At 40.2% G+C, this 16,062-nt stretch overlaps 1 protein-coding gene across 2 annotated transcripts in view; it reads left to right on the forward strand.

Annotated features, from left to right (window-relative positions):
- Positions 1-16,062, forward strand: part of LOC138738819 (eukaryotic translation initiation factor 1A, X-chromosomal) — a 32,998-nt gene that overhangs the window by 13,775 nt on the left and 3,161 nt on the right. The window contains exons 1-5 of one of the 2 annotated variants that reach the window (XM_069889812.1): positions 1,600-1,629; positions 10,228-10,243; positions 10,546-10,629; positions 14,168-14,271; positions 15,814-15,864. In XM_069889812.1, coding sequence (XP_069745913.1) covers positions 1,612-1,629; positions 10,228-10,243; positions 10,546-10,629; positions 14,168-14,271; positions 15,814-15,864 — 273 coding nt within the window. In that variant the 5' untranslated portion in view covers positions 1,600-1,611. Of the gene's footprint in view, positions 1-1,599; positions 1,630-10,227; positions 10,244-10,545; positions 10,630-14,167; positions 14,272-15,813; positions 15,865-16,062 lie in introns of those variants that run through there. The other variant, XM_069889813.1, reaches the window with a different exon arrangement.

A 16,062-nucleotide genomic window follows, 5' to 3' on the forward strand; every position in this document is an offset into this window, starting at 1 on the left:
GTTCTTTCCCTTTCACCTTAAACACATGTCTCTTGTACTTGACACTTTTACACTCAGGAGAAAATATTCTATTTATACATGCTCTATTTCTAAATTCTGGTTATCAGTGATGCTCAAAAAAACTCAAAAATATCTAGATCATTTCAGTGAATTAATTAAAATAATTACAAAGAAATTTCAAACCACTTGCTTTTTTTACTGGAGTATTCAAATAAGAGGTTCTATGCTAGGTAAACCAGAAGAACCAGACACAGGCGACCACAGGTTACAGGTGTTCTGGTTCCAGAAATCAACCCTTACAGAAATCACAAATCACTATAAACAAAAATTTTGAGATGTGGAATAAAATTCAGTGTTACAGAGTAAATATAATTTATTTTTCAACTTGCATTTCTTGACCTATGTGCAGATGACCTGATTTGTGTTTCAGAAAATTGTGATACAGACACAGTCCCTCCTATAATGTGGGGGTTGCCAACGAAAGATTTATCCAGCTTCTTGACTCAGCACATTAAAGAATGGCCAGGGGACTTGATGCTAGGTCCATTGCCAAAATGAGGTCAGATGTGCTGCTATTAACTCCAGCGTGCCCTATAATCCAGTGCTCCAGTGTTTGGCTGTAGAATTTTAACACATGGCACCTACCCTGGTATTTCTCCATAGAACCTTGAGCTGCCAGTGTGATCTGGCCCAATATCACAGCTTTGATGTAATTAAAAAAATTTTATCTGGAAGTTTCATGCATATATTAATATCCAAATACAAAAATGTCCTTCAGATTTATATGAACAATAATACATAATCCCCCCCCACCTCCCAAACCTTCCCCTCAAATAATAATCACATAAGATAGAAAAAAGAAATAGAAATAAGAGAAGAGAATCTGACTAAAACCATTTTTAAAATTTAATTATTTTTTGCCTTTAACGGCAAGGAGTTGAGAAGGATTGAGGCACTGGGAATCTTCCATAATGTAATAAATATGGGCACTACATTTTTAAAAAATTATATAACCTATTTCTCAAATAGATGTAATTTTTTTCAAGAGGTACGCAGCTATGAATTTAAGAATACCATTTATCCATTCCTAAATCGGAATCTAATTTCCATGAGATTGCTATATTTTTCTTTGTAACTGCCAAAGCAATTTTCACAAATTTTGTTTTATATTTGTTAAGTTTTAATTTTGGCCTAATACTAGAAAAATTACCTATCAAAAAAATATTAATTGGATCTTGAGGAAATTTAACTCCGTAACATGACTGAGGAGATTTTAAAAAAGTACCTCACACCTGATTACACCTAAAACATTTATCTGATATAGCAGACTTCAGCCTATTTAATTTCAGTGGGGTGAGATAGAATTGATGAAAAAATTATATTGAGTCAATCTATATCTAACATATATTGTATTTATCATACTATCATAGCACAATTCTGACCTGTTTTTCTCTCCAATAGTAATATTTGAATCATTTCCCACCTTTGTCTAGATGCATGAATTCTTTGTTTCCGTACTCCCTTTTGCAATAAAGAATACATTGCAGATATAAACAATAAATTTATTAGAAATCAAATTTTCTATTTCACTCCTTTCAGGTAGTAAAATTGATGGACCCAGTTAATCACGTAAATATGTCTTTATCTGATAATAACAAAATATTGTATTGTTTTGAATACCATATTTATGTTTTAATTGATGATGTCATTAATTTCCTCCCTTCAAAACAATCCATTATTCTTGTAATTCCATTATTCGACCAATTTTAAAAATATATTTGTATTGTAAAAGGGATGTTTATTTTGAGTTAATATCATTTTAGGTATTTGATAATTAATTCCCATTTCAACATTTATCTTACTCCTTCTTCTTCTCCCTTCTTTGGCTTGGCTTCGCGGATGAAGATTTATGGAGGGGGTAAAAAGTCCACGTCAGCTGCAGGCTCGTTTGTGGCTGACAAGTCCGATGCGGGACAGGCAGACACGGTTGCAGCAGTTGCAGGGGAAAATTGGTTGGTTGGGGTTGGGTGTTGGGTTTTACCTCCTTTGCCTTTTGTCAGTGAGGTGGGCTCTGCGGTCTTCTTCAAAGGAGGTTGCTGCCCGCCAAACTGTGAGGCGGAGGCGTTATCAGCCCACTGGCGGTGGTCAATGTGGCAGGCACCAAAAGATTTCTTTAGGCAGTCCTTGTACCTTTTCTTTGGTGCACCTCTGTCACGGTGGCCAGTGGAGAGCTCGCCATATAACACGATCTTGGGAAGGCGATGGTCCTCCATTCTGGAGACGTGACCCATCCAGCGCAGTTGGATCTTCAGCAGCGTGGACTCGATGCTGTCGACCTCTGCCATCTCGAGTACTTCGACGTTAGGGATGAAAGCGCTCCAATGGATGTTGAGGATGGAGCGGAGACAACGCTGGTGGAAGCGTTCTAGGAGCCGTAGGTGGTGCCGGTAGAGGACCCATGATTCGGAGCCGAACAGGACTGTGGGTATGACAACGGCTCTGTATACGCTTATCTTTGTGAGGTTTTTCAGTTGGTTGTTTTTCCAGACTCTTTTGTGTAGTCTTCCAAAGGCGCTATTTGCCTTGGCGAGTCTGTTGTCTATCTCATTGTCGATCCTTGCATCTGATGAAATGGTGCAGCCGAGATAGGTAAACTGGTTGACCGTTTTGAGTTTTGTGTGCCCGATGGAGATGTGGGGGGGCTGGTAGTCATGGTGGGGAGCTGGCTGATGGAGGACCTCAGTTTTCTTCAGGCTGACTTCCAGGCCAAACATTTTGGCAGTTTCCGCAAAGCAGGACGTCAAGCGCTGAAGAGCTGGCTCTGAATGGGCAACTAAAGCGGCATCGTCTGCAAAGAGTAGTTCACGGACAAGTTTCTCTTGTGTCTTGGTGTGAGCTTGCAGGCGCCTCAGATTGAAGAGACTGCCATCCGTGCGGTACCGGATGTAAACAGCGTCTTCATTGTTGGGGTCTTTCATGGCTTGGTTCAGCATCATGCTGAAGAAGATTGAAAAGAGGGTTGGTGCGAGAACACAGCCTTGCTTTACGCCATTGTTAATGGAGAAGGGTTCAGAGAGCTCATTGCTGTATCTGACCCGACCTTGTTGGTTTTCATGCAGTTGGATAATCATGTTGAGGAACTTTGGGGGACATCCGATGCGCTCTAGTATTTGCCAAAGCCCTTTCCTGCTCACGGTGTCGAAAGCTTTGGTGAGGTCAACAAAGGTGATGTAGAGTCCTTTGTTTTGTTCTCTGCACTTTTCTTGGAGCTGTCTGAGGGCAAAGACCATGTCAGTAGTTCCTCTGTTTGCGCGAAAGCCGCACTGTGATTCTGGGAGAATATTCTCGGCGACACTAGGTATTATTCTATTTAGTAGAATCCTAGCGAAGATTTTGCCTGCAATGGAGAGCAACGTGATTCCCCTGTAGTTTGAGCAGTCTGATTTCTCGCCTTTGTTTTTGTACAGGGTGATGATGGTGGCATCACGAAGATCCTGAGGCAGTTTACCTTGGTCCCAACAAAGCTTGAAAAACTCATGCAGTTTGGCATGCAGAGTTTTGCCACCAGCCTTCCAGACCTCTGGGGGGATTCCATCCATACCTGCTGCTTTGCCACTTTTCAGTTGTTCGATTGCCTTATATGTCTCATCCAGCGTGAGAACCTCATCCAGCTCTAGCCTTAGGGGCTGTTGAGGGAGCTGGAGCAGGGCGGAATCTTGGACTGAGCGGTTGGCACTGAAAAGAGATTGGAAGTGTTCTGACCATCGGTTGAGGATGGAGATCTTGTCGCTGAGGAGGACTTTGCCGTCTGAGCTGCGCAGCGGGCTTTGGACTTGGGGTGAGGGGCCGTACACTGCCTTTAGAGCCTCGTAGAAACCCCTGAAGTCGCCAATGTCCGCGCTGAGCTGGGTTCGTTTGGCGAGGCTAGTCCACCACTCATTTTGGATCTCCCGGAGTTTGCGCTGAAGATGGCTGCATGCGCGACGGAAGGCTTGTTTCTTCTCTGGACAGGACGGCTTTGTAAGGTGAGCCTGGTGGGCAGCTCGCTTCTTTGCCAGCAGCTCCTGGATTTCCTGGCTGTTTTCGTCAAACCAGTCCTTGTTTTTCCTGGAGGAGAAGCCCAGTACCTCTTCAGTGGATTGCAGTATGGTAGTCTTCAACTGATCCCAGAGGGTTTCAGGGGACGGGTCCGTGAGGCGGGTTGCATCGTCGAGCTTTGCTTTGAGGTTTGCCTGGAAGTTTCCTCTCGCATCGTGTGACTGCAGGTTTCCAACATTGAACCTCTTTCTGGGGGCTTTATTGTTCCTGGGGTTTGGCTTGAAGTGAAGGTTGAGCTTGCAGCGAACCAGCCAGTGGTCAGTGTGGCATTCCGCGCTAGGCATGACCCTGGTGTGGAGCACATCTCGTTTGTCACTTTCTCGCACCAGGATGTAGTCCAGGAGGTGCCAGTGTTTGGATCAGGGATGCATCCAGGTGGTCTTAAGGCTGTCCCTCTGCTGAAAAAGGGTGTTTGTAATGACAAGCCGCTGTTCTGCGCAGAGCTCCAACAGGAGGCGCCCATTTTCGTTGCACTTGCCGACGCCATGCTTGCCCAGGATTCCTGGCCAGGTTTCTGAGTCTTTGCCGACACGAGCGTTGAAGTCGCCCAGGATGACAACCTTGTCGGCTGTAGGGGTGCGTTGGATGAGGTTGCGCAGGTCGGTGTAGAACTTGTCCTTTTCTGCTGTTCCGCCTGGAGGGTTGGAGCATAGACACTGATGAGGGTGATGTGACGCTTGTTTTGAAGGGGGAGTCGCATGGACATGATTCGGTCCGAGAGGCCTGTCGGAAGGTTTTCGAGTTTGGAGGCAATGAAGCTCTTGACCATGAAGCCTACACCAGATAGGCGTCGTTCATCCGAAGGCTTGCCAGACCAGTAGAGTGTGTAGCCCGCGCCGCGTTCTTGGAGGCTGCCTACATCTGCCAGGCGGACTTCACTGAGAGCGGCTATGTCGATGTCAAGTCTGAGGAGTTCATGTGCAATGAGGGCAGACCGACGTTCAGGTCGGTGGCTGTCAGCCTTGTCTAGCATGGTTCTGATGTTCCAGAATGCTAGCTTGAGTTTGTGAGCATCTTTTGAGGGGGAGGACGTGGAGGGGGAGGACGTGGACCTGTCCTCGGGCCTGCGCAAAGGAGCTTTTAGGTGGAGTGCAGTGCGCGCAGTACTGGCCCCACCCTTTACACCCATGGTTCGTGTGCCGTGGCCAAGCAAGCTGGGACGTGGCAGCGAGGTCCTTGGGTCGTAGGTTTTATATCGGAGTGGCCTTCTCCTATGCAGGTTTCTTACCCGGGCTGGAGGGGCCTGCCTCCCCTCCTAGGTCGGTCCATACTGCCCGGACCGGGGCCGAGGCCACCGCAGCTCACCCTGTGCCTGGACTGGGGCCGCTGCCTTCCACTCTCTGCCCGGATCGGGGCCTCCGCCTGCCCCACTCGACCGAGGCCGGGGCCGCCGTCTCCCCCTTGCTCCTGCCCGGATTGGGGCCGCCGCCGCCGCCTACCCTTCGCCCGGACTGGGGCCGGAGCCGCTGCTGCTCTCCCTGTGCCCGGACTGGGGCCGCCGCCTCCCACTCCCTGCCCGGACCGGGGCCTCCGCCTGCCTCACTGTCTTACTCCATACATTTAACAAATGTCTCAACAATTTTTATATCTCCAATTAATAAAGTATTATCCCATTTATATATAATATCTTCTGGTATTGTCTCACCTATTTTATCCATCTCTGTCTTAATCCATGCTAATTTTTCTCCCTCCTCAAAAAAAGAGGAGAGAAATCTTAATTGTGCTGCATTGTAATTTTTTTAAATTTGGAAGCTGCAAACCTCCTAATTCAAATTTCCAAATCTATTTTTCTCGTGAGACTCTAGCCATTTTACTCTTGCCAAGAAGGTGGAATAGCTACAGGCAATTGTTTGAAAAAGGTATTGTATTCTCAGAAAAATATTAATTTTAATACAATTAACTCTACCCAATAAAGTCATAGATAATTCCTTCCATCTTTTTAAATCTTCATCCATTTTCTTAAGCATAGATTTATAATTTAATTTTAAAAATTTTTAATTATTATCCATTTTATTCCTAGATATTTTATTCCATTTAAAGGCTGCTTAAATTATCTTTTACGTTGTGTATAATCACCTGAAGTAAGAGGCATAATCTCGCTTTTGTCCCAATTTACTTTATAACCAGATATTAATCTGTTGTAGTGGTAGCTACAGTGAAGAAACTCACAGCTTCCACATTGGATGCACTCAACAACTGTTTTATTCAAATCCCACGCGCGACCCTTTAAGGGCAGCGTGAGCTCGGCCACTGCGTGCACGGTGACGTCATAACGGCTGCCCAAGGCGCGCATTGGGCTGGAAGCACAGGGCACGGGAGAACTCCTGACAGCACCATCTTCTTATGGCTGCCCTTCCACGGCCCCGGTCCGGGCAGTATGGACCGACCTAGGAGGGGAGGCAGGCCCCTCCAGCCCGGGTAAGAAACCTGCATAGGAGAAGGCCGGTTCGCCACGAGAGAGTGTGCCACCACACTATTCTTTCAATCTTAAATATAATTTACATAATGAAGTTTCTGGTTGTGTCAAATATATTATCACATTGTCTGCAAATAAACTAATCTTGTATTCTTCTCTACCAACTCTAAATCCTTTTATTTCTAAATAATTTCTAATCAATTCCGCCAAAGGTTCAATTGTCAAAATAAATGAAGCTGGTGATAATGGACATACTTGTCTACTAGATCTAGTTCATTGAAAAAAAAATCAGAAATGCCCATTTTTCACCATTTTAGCTCTTGGACTAATTAATAAACATCTGTCCTAGTCCAAATTTAGCAAGTACTTTAAATATAAAAAGTCTTTTCTGCATCTAGTGCAACTGCTACACTCAAATCATCTCTTCTATGCTAAATGAATTATACTCATCAATCTAGTCACATCGTCAGCTGATTTTCTATTTTTAATAAATCTAGTTTGGTCCTTATCTATTAATTTTGGTTAAAATGTGGATAATCTATTTGCTAACGTTTTTGTACTATTTTATAATCCACATTTCCAAAAGATATAGGTCTATAAGTAGATGAACTTAAAGGATATCTATCTTTTAAAAATGACATTATTGCTGTTTTAAAAGATCCGGCAATGCACAAGTTTCTTCCACCTGAGTTAATTCTTCCATAAACCAAAGAATTAATAAATCTTTAAACTCTTTTTAAAATTCAGCTGGAAATCCATCTTCTTCTGGAGACAATACTCTGTAAAGAACTTAAACTTTCTTTAACCTCTATCACTATAAAAGATGTATTTAAGTTTCTTTGTTCATCTAAATTTAATTTGAGTAAATTAACTTGAAATAAAAAATTATCTATATTCATCTTTCAAAGATTAAGATTTATATAAATTTGAATAAAATTGTTTAAAATTTTTAATTTCTTGAGGTTTATAAAAAAAAATTATATTTGAATAATTTTTAGTTGCTATCATCACTCTCAAAACTTGGTCTGTCTTTAATTGCCACACTAAGACCTATGAGCTCTTTCACCTAACTTAAAATCTTCTGTTTAGTTCTCGTAATCATTTTTTCCATTTTGTCTGTAAAGAATTATATTGTTGTGGCGGCACACATCCTCGTGGAGAATCAGCCCCGCTTATACCGCCGCGCCGGCAGGGCAGCCGCGAGATGGCGTTGTCGAGGGACCTCTGTGCCTCAAGGGTTAGAACAAGGCGCGCGCCTTGAGTGAGCGTGGTGACGTCACCGCGGAGCGGAGCTCACGCTGCCCTTAAAGGGCGCGCGTGAAGTTTGAATAAACAGTTCATTTGAAACCTTGTGTGTTTCAATCTGTGTAGCATTCGCTACATTGTATTATTTATTTATGAGATCTTCATTTATCCTCATTTGATTGCCTTTGCAAATTCTTTTCTAAATTTGTTATTTCTATGTCCAACTGTTCTAATTCTTCCATAATCTTTTTTTTAATTTTTGATGTATAATTGATTGAACTTGTTTAAACACTTTCATTGCATCCTATAAAATAAATTTATTCTATCGAATTAGAATTGGCTTCAAAGAAAAATTTTCTCTTCTAATAAATTCACAAAAATTCTTCCTCTTTAATAACATAGTATTAAATCTCCATCTATACACTGAATTTTGCCTATCTATCATTGTTATTACCAACACCAAAGGTGAATGATCTGATAAAATTCTTGACTTGTATTCTACTGTGAAGTTGTGCTGATAATAAAAATAAATAAATTCTAGAGTAGGAGTCATGTCTAGCCAAATAAAATTTTTAAAATGCACTCTCTTGGATGAAAGCTTTTCCAAGCATTACCAAATTTAGATCTTTCATTAATGACAATGTAGCCTTAGCAGCCTTCATCCTTGCGACAGCTCTCATTGATCTATCCAATATTGGATCTAAACAATAATTAAAGTCTGCTCCTATTAAAATATTCTCATTAGTATTTGCTAAATTAAAAAAAAGCCTTTTTGTAAAAATTTATCATCTTCACTGTTTGGTGCATTTATATTAAATAAAGTCCATTATTCTGAATAAATTTGACATTTAATCATAACATCTATCTGTGGGATCTGTTATTACATTTCGTAATTTAACGTCTTTTGTCTAATAAAATAGCTCTCTTTGAATTAAATGAGGAAGCTGCAACATAACCTACCCAATCCCTTTTTAATTTCCGATGTTCTTTTTCAATTTGATGAGTTTCCCGCAAAAAAGCTGTCTACTTTCATTTTCTTCATATGTGTCAATATTTTTCCTCTTCACTGTATTATGGAGCCCATTAATATTAAAAGTTAAAACATTCATGTACTTGTTCATTAATATATTTTTTATCATCTATATAAAACATCCCTTTACCGACTACTTCTCAACTCCTTGAATTTTCAATTCTTTATATTAATCTCATATAAAGGCATTTTTCTCTAAAATATTCAGATCTAAAAGAAATTAAGAAAAGAGAAAGATATGAATATAAAACAAAACAAGTAATTATACCCCCTTCAGTGTTGTCACGATAATATACAATGACACTATCCACCCCCCCCCCCCCCCCCGACTTTACGGGTAATGGCCAAAACCATTAACATCCACATGAATGCAGAAGCCAGAGCATTTTTCTTTAGTTTTCCCAGATATCTATTTTTAACATAATTATACATTAAGACAGGTCAAATCAATTATATTTCAAGAAGAAAAGTTTTCAAACTCCTGCTTGTTGGACAGCCCTCTGTTCAAATTCATGACAAATATCCGGTAAAACATCTGCATGTTCTTGTGCAGCTCCAGGATCTGTTTAAAAAAAAATATTCTGTCCACCTTGTACAAAGATCTTCAGAGTTTCTGGATAGCGCAAGATAAAGTTGTATACTTTTTTTCCATAAAATATTCTTCAAGTTGAATTGTTTTCTTTTCAATAACTCAAAACTAATATCAGGATAAAATAGTCATGTTTCCATTTTATTCTCATGGACCTTTTCTTTCTTTGGCTCGTTTTGCTGCTAATTCAACAATTTATTTTCTCTCGCTTGATAACGAAGAAACTTCACCAGAATAGGTTGCGGCTTCCGGTCAAGTGATGGTAGTGGTCTTGAGCTCCATGTGCCCTTTCTATCTCTAAATCTCCTTGAAACTGATCTTGACCAAATATTATCTGGAATTCAACGTTGCAAAATATTTGTCATATTGTCCCTTCCTTAAGCTCAACAATTTTAACATTGTTTATTCTGCTTAAAATTTCCAGAGTCGACTTTTTCACACAATTGTTTATTGACAAGACCCATTGCATCTGTATATCAAAGTCTCGTCACATTTTTTTAACTCTTCTCTGGGAGAGCCAGATTTCTTCGACCTGACTCTACTTCATCATATGACATCACCAGCTTTTTTTTTCCAATCTCTTAAAATTTTTTATTTTTCACACTATAAACCATACTGACCAAAATACATAGACATTTTTTCTCTTGAATATATACGGTGTCATTTTCTCCCCTTTTTCCCCCTCCCTTCTCTCACCCCCCCTTCCCATTTATTTAAAGTTCAATCTATAAGCTACATTAAACCCGTTAAACAATGTTGTCACTTAATAAAAATAAACAGAAATTTTTATCTTTTACTTTTATATACTGAGTCAGTTCATTTCGTTGTCTTCTCCTTCTGTCATTTTAGGTGGTGGAGGACAGTGGTAGGATTTCTCTATTGTATTTCATGTATGGTTCCCATATTTGTTCGAATATTGTGATGTTATTTCTTAAATTGTTATTTTTTTTCTAATGGAATACATTTATTTATTTCTATAAATGACATCACCAGCTTTGATGTAAATTTGACACAAAAAGTAAAAGGGAAAATAGAGCAGATGGTAAGTTAAAATCTAAGTAAGGGTCTGGGAGCTCAGGCATGTGATTGGAAAGCCAGAGTCGCTCAGTAAGATGCGAATAATTCCAGGTTTCATGCATGGACTGATTTGTTATTTATTTATTCCAGGTAAGGGAGGTAAGAACAGGCGACGAGGTAAAAATGAAAATGAGTCTGAGAAACGTGAGCTGGTCTTCAAAGAGGATGGCCAAGGTGAGTGTGATGTTTGGGCAGTATCTCATCTGTTAAAATAAGGTGGTTTTAAATTCAATGTTCCTAATTCCAAGGTGAATCCTGGAAAATAACAGTCAGCCAGATTTACTCCAGCATAATTAGTTTTGAAAAACTTAGTTCTCAAAATTAAAAATGGTCCATCTAGTTTTTTTGTTATTATAAATTAGATTTATTAAAAGATTATAGGCACATCATTTAACTTTTAAAAATGAGTCTGGTATTTCAATTAATATTGCATGATGGCTACTAAATGGTGCCCTCCTGGCTGATGTTGTGATTTGTACATCACCTAGATGGAGTCACATTAAGGGGGTATTGAGAACTGCTTCTTCCCAGAGAGCAGTGAATCTGGAATTCTCTGCCCAGGGAAGCAGTAAATAAAGACGGCTTTACAATGTATTTAAGACAGAAATATGAAGAATAGGGAAATTAAGGATTATGGGGCACAGGTAGTTAATTAGAACTGAGTCCATGACCAGTTAGCCATGATCTTATTGATTGGTAGAGCAGGCTTGATGGGCCAGATGGCTGACTCCAGCTCTCATTTCTTATGACATTCTAGGGAGCTCTTAAAAATGTTAATGTTACTGCTGTATATTATTGTAGATAATTTTTTCAACAGTCCATTAGCTTTATGGTCACTTTTATTGCAGCACCTGATTTTATCTTGGAATTTAAATAAAAAATCTATAGATTTTCATTGCTACAATGGACGTTTAACTCCACATTAAACTACCGTACCTGTATCTTAGCTTTAAAGACAAAATAATTACTATGTGCAGTATTGACTGGCAAGCGGGTTAAAGTAACTCATTTGACTGCGTTCCTGTTGGGGCAATCATTAAACATATTAACGAGTAATGCCAATTTTTGTACCACCTTTCTTTAACCAGCATACAAATATAACTCACTGGAGTTAAGGCTGGTTTACAATAACTTTTTGTCAGTTGTCTAAGTGATACCATTGCCAGAAGGTTGTGAGTTCAAGTTGTCCAGTCACGTTCCAGAAACTTGATCTTTTTAAAAAAAAACTACACTCATCAAGCAGAGTCTGAGGCAACATTTCTTGGATGAGGAATTGGGGGAGATATTCTGTTGTCCCAAAATCACTGTGCCTAACCCCCTCCCCTGCTGCTGCTTATTTCAGTTTGGGATCCTGCGCAGTCTTCCACTGGGAGTCTGAGAAAGTTTGTAGTGAATCGCTCCTCCAGGGGGAGTGCATCAGAATGGCGCCGAAATAGTTGGCAGGCACAGCAAATGGCAGGACTCTGGAGAGTTGTAGGAGAGCGGCCTAGGGCTACCGATGCATAGTTCCATGCCATCGGCAACTCCAATGTACAGCGTGGGATTTCATAATTACAACTGTAAAAGGCATTAGTGAGACTACACTTGGAATACTGTGTGCAATTCTGGTTGCCCACAGGAGGGATATCTGTGAGTTGGAAGGGGTTCAGAGGATGTTCACCAGCATATTGCTGGGGCTAGGGGGCTTGAACAGTGTTACAAGCCCAGAGGACCCCAAAACCCACCACAAAGACAAATAATTACTTAAACAACAGTTGCTTTTAATTTTCTTTAAACATAAAAACAAGATCAAACTGTAACTTATTTTCTTTTTTTCTTTGGCTTGGCTTCGCGGACGAAGATTTATGGAGGGGGGTAAATGTCCACGTCAGCTGCAGGCTCGTTTGTGGCTGACAAGTCCGATGCGGGACAGGCAGACTCGGTTGCAGCGGTTGCAGGGGAAAATTGGTTGGTTGGGGTTGGGTGTTGGGTTTTTCCTCCTTTGCCATTTGTCAGTGAGGTGGGCTCTGTGGTCTTCTTCAAAGGAGGTTGCTGCCTGCCAAACTGTGAGGCGCCAAGATGCACGGTTTACTATTAACTTAACCACCTTCTAGTTCTAAGCATGTGTATGTAATGTGTAAATGTTCAGGAAACATTTGCTTTAATAGTCCAGTCATTCACTTCTCCAAGTTGACTGGTATCAGGCAATTCTTATACTGTGCACAAATCTAACATTTCTGAATTTTCACCAGGCTTTGCTGCTTAAAGGTAAATGGTTACTGCTCAGGAAGGGGAAGGTTCTTGTTGCTCGTTGAACACTCGCAAATTGATTCTCTCCGATCAGTCACTTCAGTGTCTTGCCGAAGAAACTTGCCTCATCATGGGTTTTCCAAATGATAGCCCTTTCTTTCAGGTCACCACTGAGTTCCTCTTGTATCCCTTATTTCAGGAGAAACACTCTAGCTAGTTATTTCCTCTTGTAAGGACTACAAGGGTTTTTCAACAGGCTGAACTCAGAACTCGTCTTCAAAATGGGGTTTTCAACAAGCCTGCCATGTTGCAGTCTCAATTGCAGAACTGACTTCGCTCTCTCTCTAAGAGAAGAATCCTGTTTTCTTTCCTCTCTTGCTCTCTCTCTCTGCTTGTAAAAACCAGAGCCCCTCCCAAGGCTCCAAATCCAATCTTTGAAAGATCTTATCAGCACTTGAGCCTGGACTTTGCTCCATTTGCACCTACTTCCGAAGTTCCTTCCAAAGCAGTTCCGTTGTCTTTTGCAAAGCCACTGGTGCCTGAGTGTCTGGCTTCAGCAAAGCTCTTGCATTTTAAATGAGATGTGAAGTGACCTACACTAAACACTCACAATCTATCTCTTTTAAAACATTTATATATAATATAAAATATAATATAACCCATAACAACAGTTTTTATCCAATAACTATCAGGCTCTTGAACTCCCCTGTACTTCTCTAACCCTAACCATGAACTAATTCAGGACCACCTAAAGATCTGTCTGACTGATTTAAATGTCAGGATTTTTTTTCTTGCACTAACTGCAACTGTGAATATCTATCCTTTGATATTTATAATCTCTTTTTCTGCATTGCATTTGTGGTAATTTAAATGTTTACTCTTGTAGCTGGCATATCTTGTGTGCTTGTTTGGCTGAATCGTTAGAATTTCAGTGCATCTGAACATTATACATTCTACATGACAATTAAAGAGCATTGAACATTTGAGTTGTAGGGAGAAGTTAGGGATGCTAATTCTTTATTACCTAGATCACAGGAGGCTGATGGGGTTTATGAAATCATGAAGGCCATAGATAAAATTAATAGATCAGTCTTTCTCCCCAGATAGATATTGTAGAATTAGAGTACATAAGTTTCAGGTGAGAAGTTTGAAAGGGACCTCTGAGAAACAACTTTTTTACTGAGCGTGGTCCAGATCTGGATCAAATTGAGTTGAAACCGTAGAAGTGGGTACAATTACAACGTTCAAAAGGAATTGTAACAAACATTTTGATAGGAAGGACTTAGAAGTACTTGGACCAAACACAGACAAATGGGACTAGCCCAGAAGTTGGCAAAGATGAATTGAGCCAAAGGGCCTGTTTCTTGCTGCGTTGACTATGATAGATGTCCATACAGTAAGCACCAACCTATGATTTTCAATAGCTGTGAAGTATGTAAGTTTGGCTGCTTGATTGAAATAAACTTCAATCTTTTTTTTCTAGAATATGCCCAGGTGATTAAGATGCTGGGAAATGGACGATTGGAAGCAATGTGTTTTGACGGTGCAAAGAGGCTTTGCCATATTCGAGGGAAGCTGAGAAAGAAGGTGATAATCCTTTGATTTTATGTTCCATTCCCAGTCAGGTAGTGGTGCTTTTAACCAAGCAGAATGTGATTTTATAAGTCACAAGGGTATATGTAACCTCTTAAACTCAGCTGCTACAACACTTGTCATTTTATGTCATAGTTACAATCTCAAACTTCAAACAAAATAGAGTAAAATCCCGGTATCTGGAATTCAAGTAGCCAGCAAAATAAATCGACGAAGCAACACACAAACCCTTAGTGAAGATGGGGACAAAATATTCAGCCAGCAGAGGAGCACCCCAGCTGTACCCACCTACAGCAGCTATTTAAATAAAGTTGTGTTTGAATAAAATAGTGGCATCCAGGATGAAGAGACAGCCGATGGTGCTGGGGTGTCTCCCTATTCCTGCCTAGTAAGAGTCTTGACGGCAACACAGTTACAGGCCAGGGACTGAGGTTCAAAGTTAAATTTAAATTTTGTAAATTACAGGAATTAACTGATTAAAGTGAAATTTGCATAACTAAGGAATACAATACTGATTTTTTCAAATTGCTCTACATTTTGCACTCTTGTTTTTTAATTTTTAAAATATTTTTATTAACTTCAAATATAAAATATATATAAAACATTGATGAAATACATAATGTTATTAACAAATTTGATTTTTAAATACTGTTTATCTTAATGTAAGTGTATTATTAGGTATTATAAGAGCATGTCTCAGGCAACAGGAAAATTCACATATTTGGTGTCTGCAATCACCATAGGTGCCAGGTACTGGGAACTTTACTGTAGCATTTTATTATTTTCTTATGTAAAACACCTATACTTACTTAAATTCCAAACTCATAGTTTTAAAGATTGAAATTGCCTTTGTCATGTACAGAACATGTAATATTACACAAACTTAATTTCTGCCTACAGTAAAGCAAACTATAGTGTTAGCTTCTTGCTGTTCGAGAGAAAGAGAAGCAAAAAAGAGGCCCTTCAGAGTCGCTGAGTATCCATGGATTTGCCTCCAGAGCTCCCACAGCCTCTGCAGCTGCTCGGACTTCAACTTGATTCATTGGGAACCTGAGCTCCAGATGCAAACCTCTGACACAATCAAGAAACCTTCAGTGCCCGAGGCCATTTGGGAGCCCTTCTTTCCCTCAGTACCCTCTCAGATCATGGCTTTGATACTTGGTTCTCATAAATCAGTGTCCAGCTCGCAGCCTATGTGGTACCTTTGACCACGTTACCCACAGCCTGCGTGGGTTAGTCAGCTACGGAGCCCCTCACTGGCCTGCTGATATGGTCACCACCCTGTAGGATCATCTGCTCTGCAGGGGGGTTGGGTTCTCCCTGTTTCCGGTGTCCATCAGTTCCAAGTTAATAGCAAATCCATCAATCAAAGGGAAATTAACTAGATTGTGTGGCTGATGTGCAGCTAAGCAAATCTTGCACTTTGATTAATGCCTAATTGTCAAGTGTGGCCAGTTTCAATAGTACAAATGCATCTGTATTTTGAAGGTAAAATATTAATCAAACCTAGATTGACTCCATTATAATTTGTTTCAGGTTTGGATAAATACATCGGACATTATATTGGTTGGATTGAGAGATTATCAAGTAAGGATTTCCTTCTCATAATAAAGCCTTTCCATATAAAGTTCATTTATGAACTTTTCTGTGCACACAGAATAAGACTGAATGTTGCAAATATGTGTTGAATTTCATTGGAAGTTTAATTGTGTCCTTCTGAAGAAGTGAAATTCTGGTTGCAAGTAGTTTTCAGTATTCAAGATATTTAATCCAATGATAAACCAT

This window comes from Narcine bancroftii, chromosome 7 (genome assembly GCF_036971445.1).
Source record: "Narcine bancroftii isolate sNarBan1 chromosome 7, sNarBan1.hap1, whole genome shotgun sequence".
Classification (NCBI taxonomy): Eukaryota; Metazoa; Chordata; class Chondrichthyes; order Torpediniformes; family Narcinidae; genus Narcine; species Narcine bancroftii.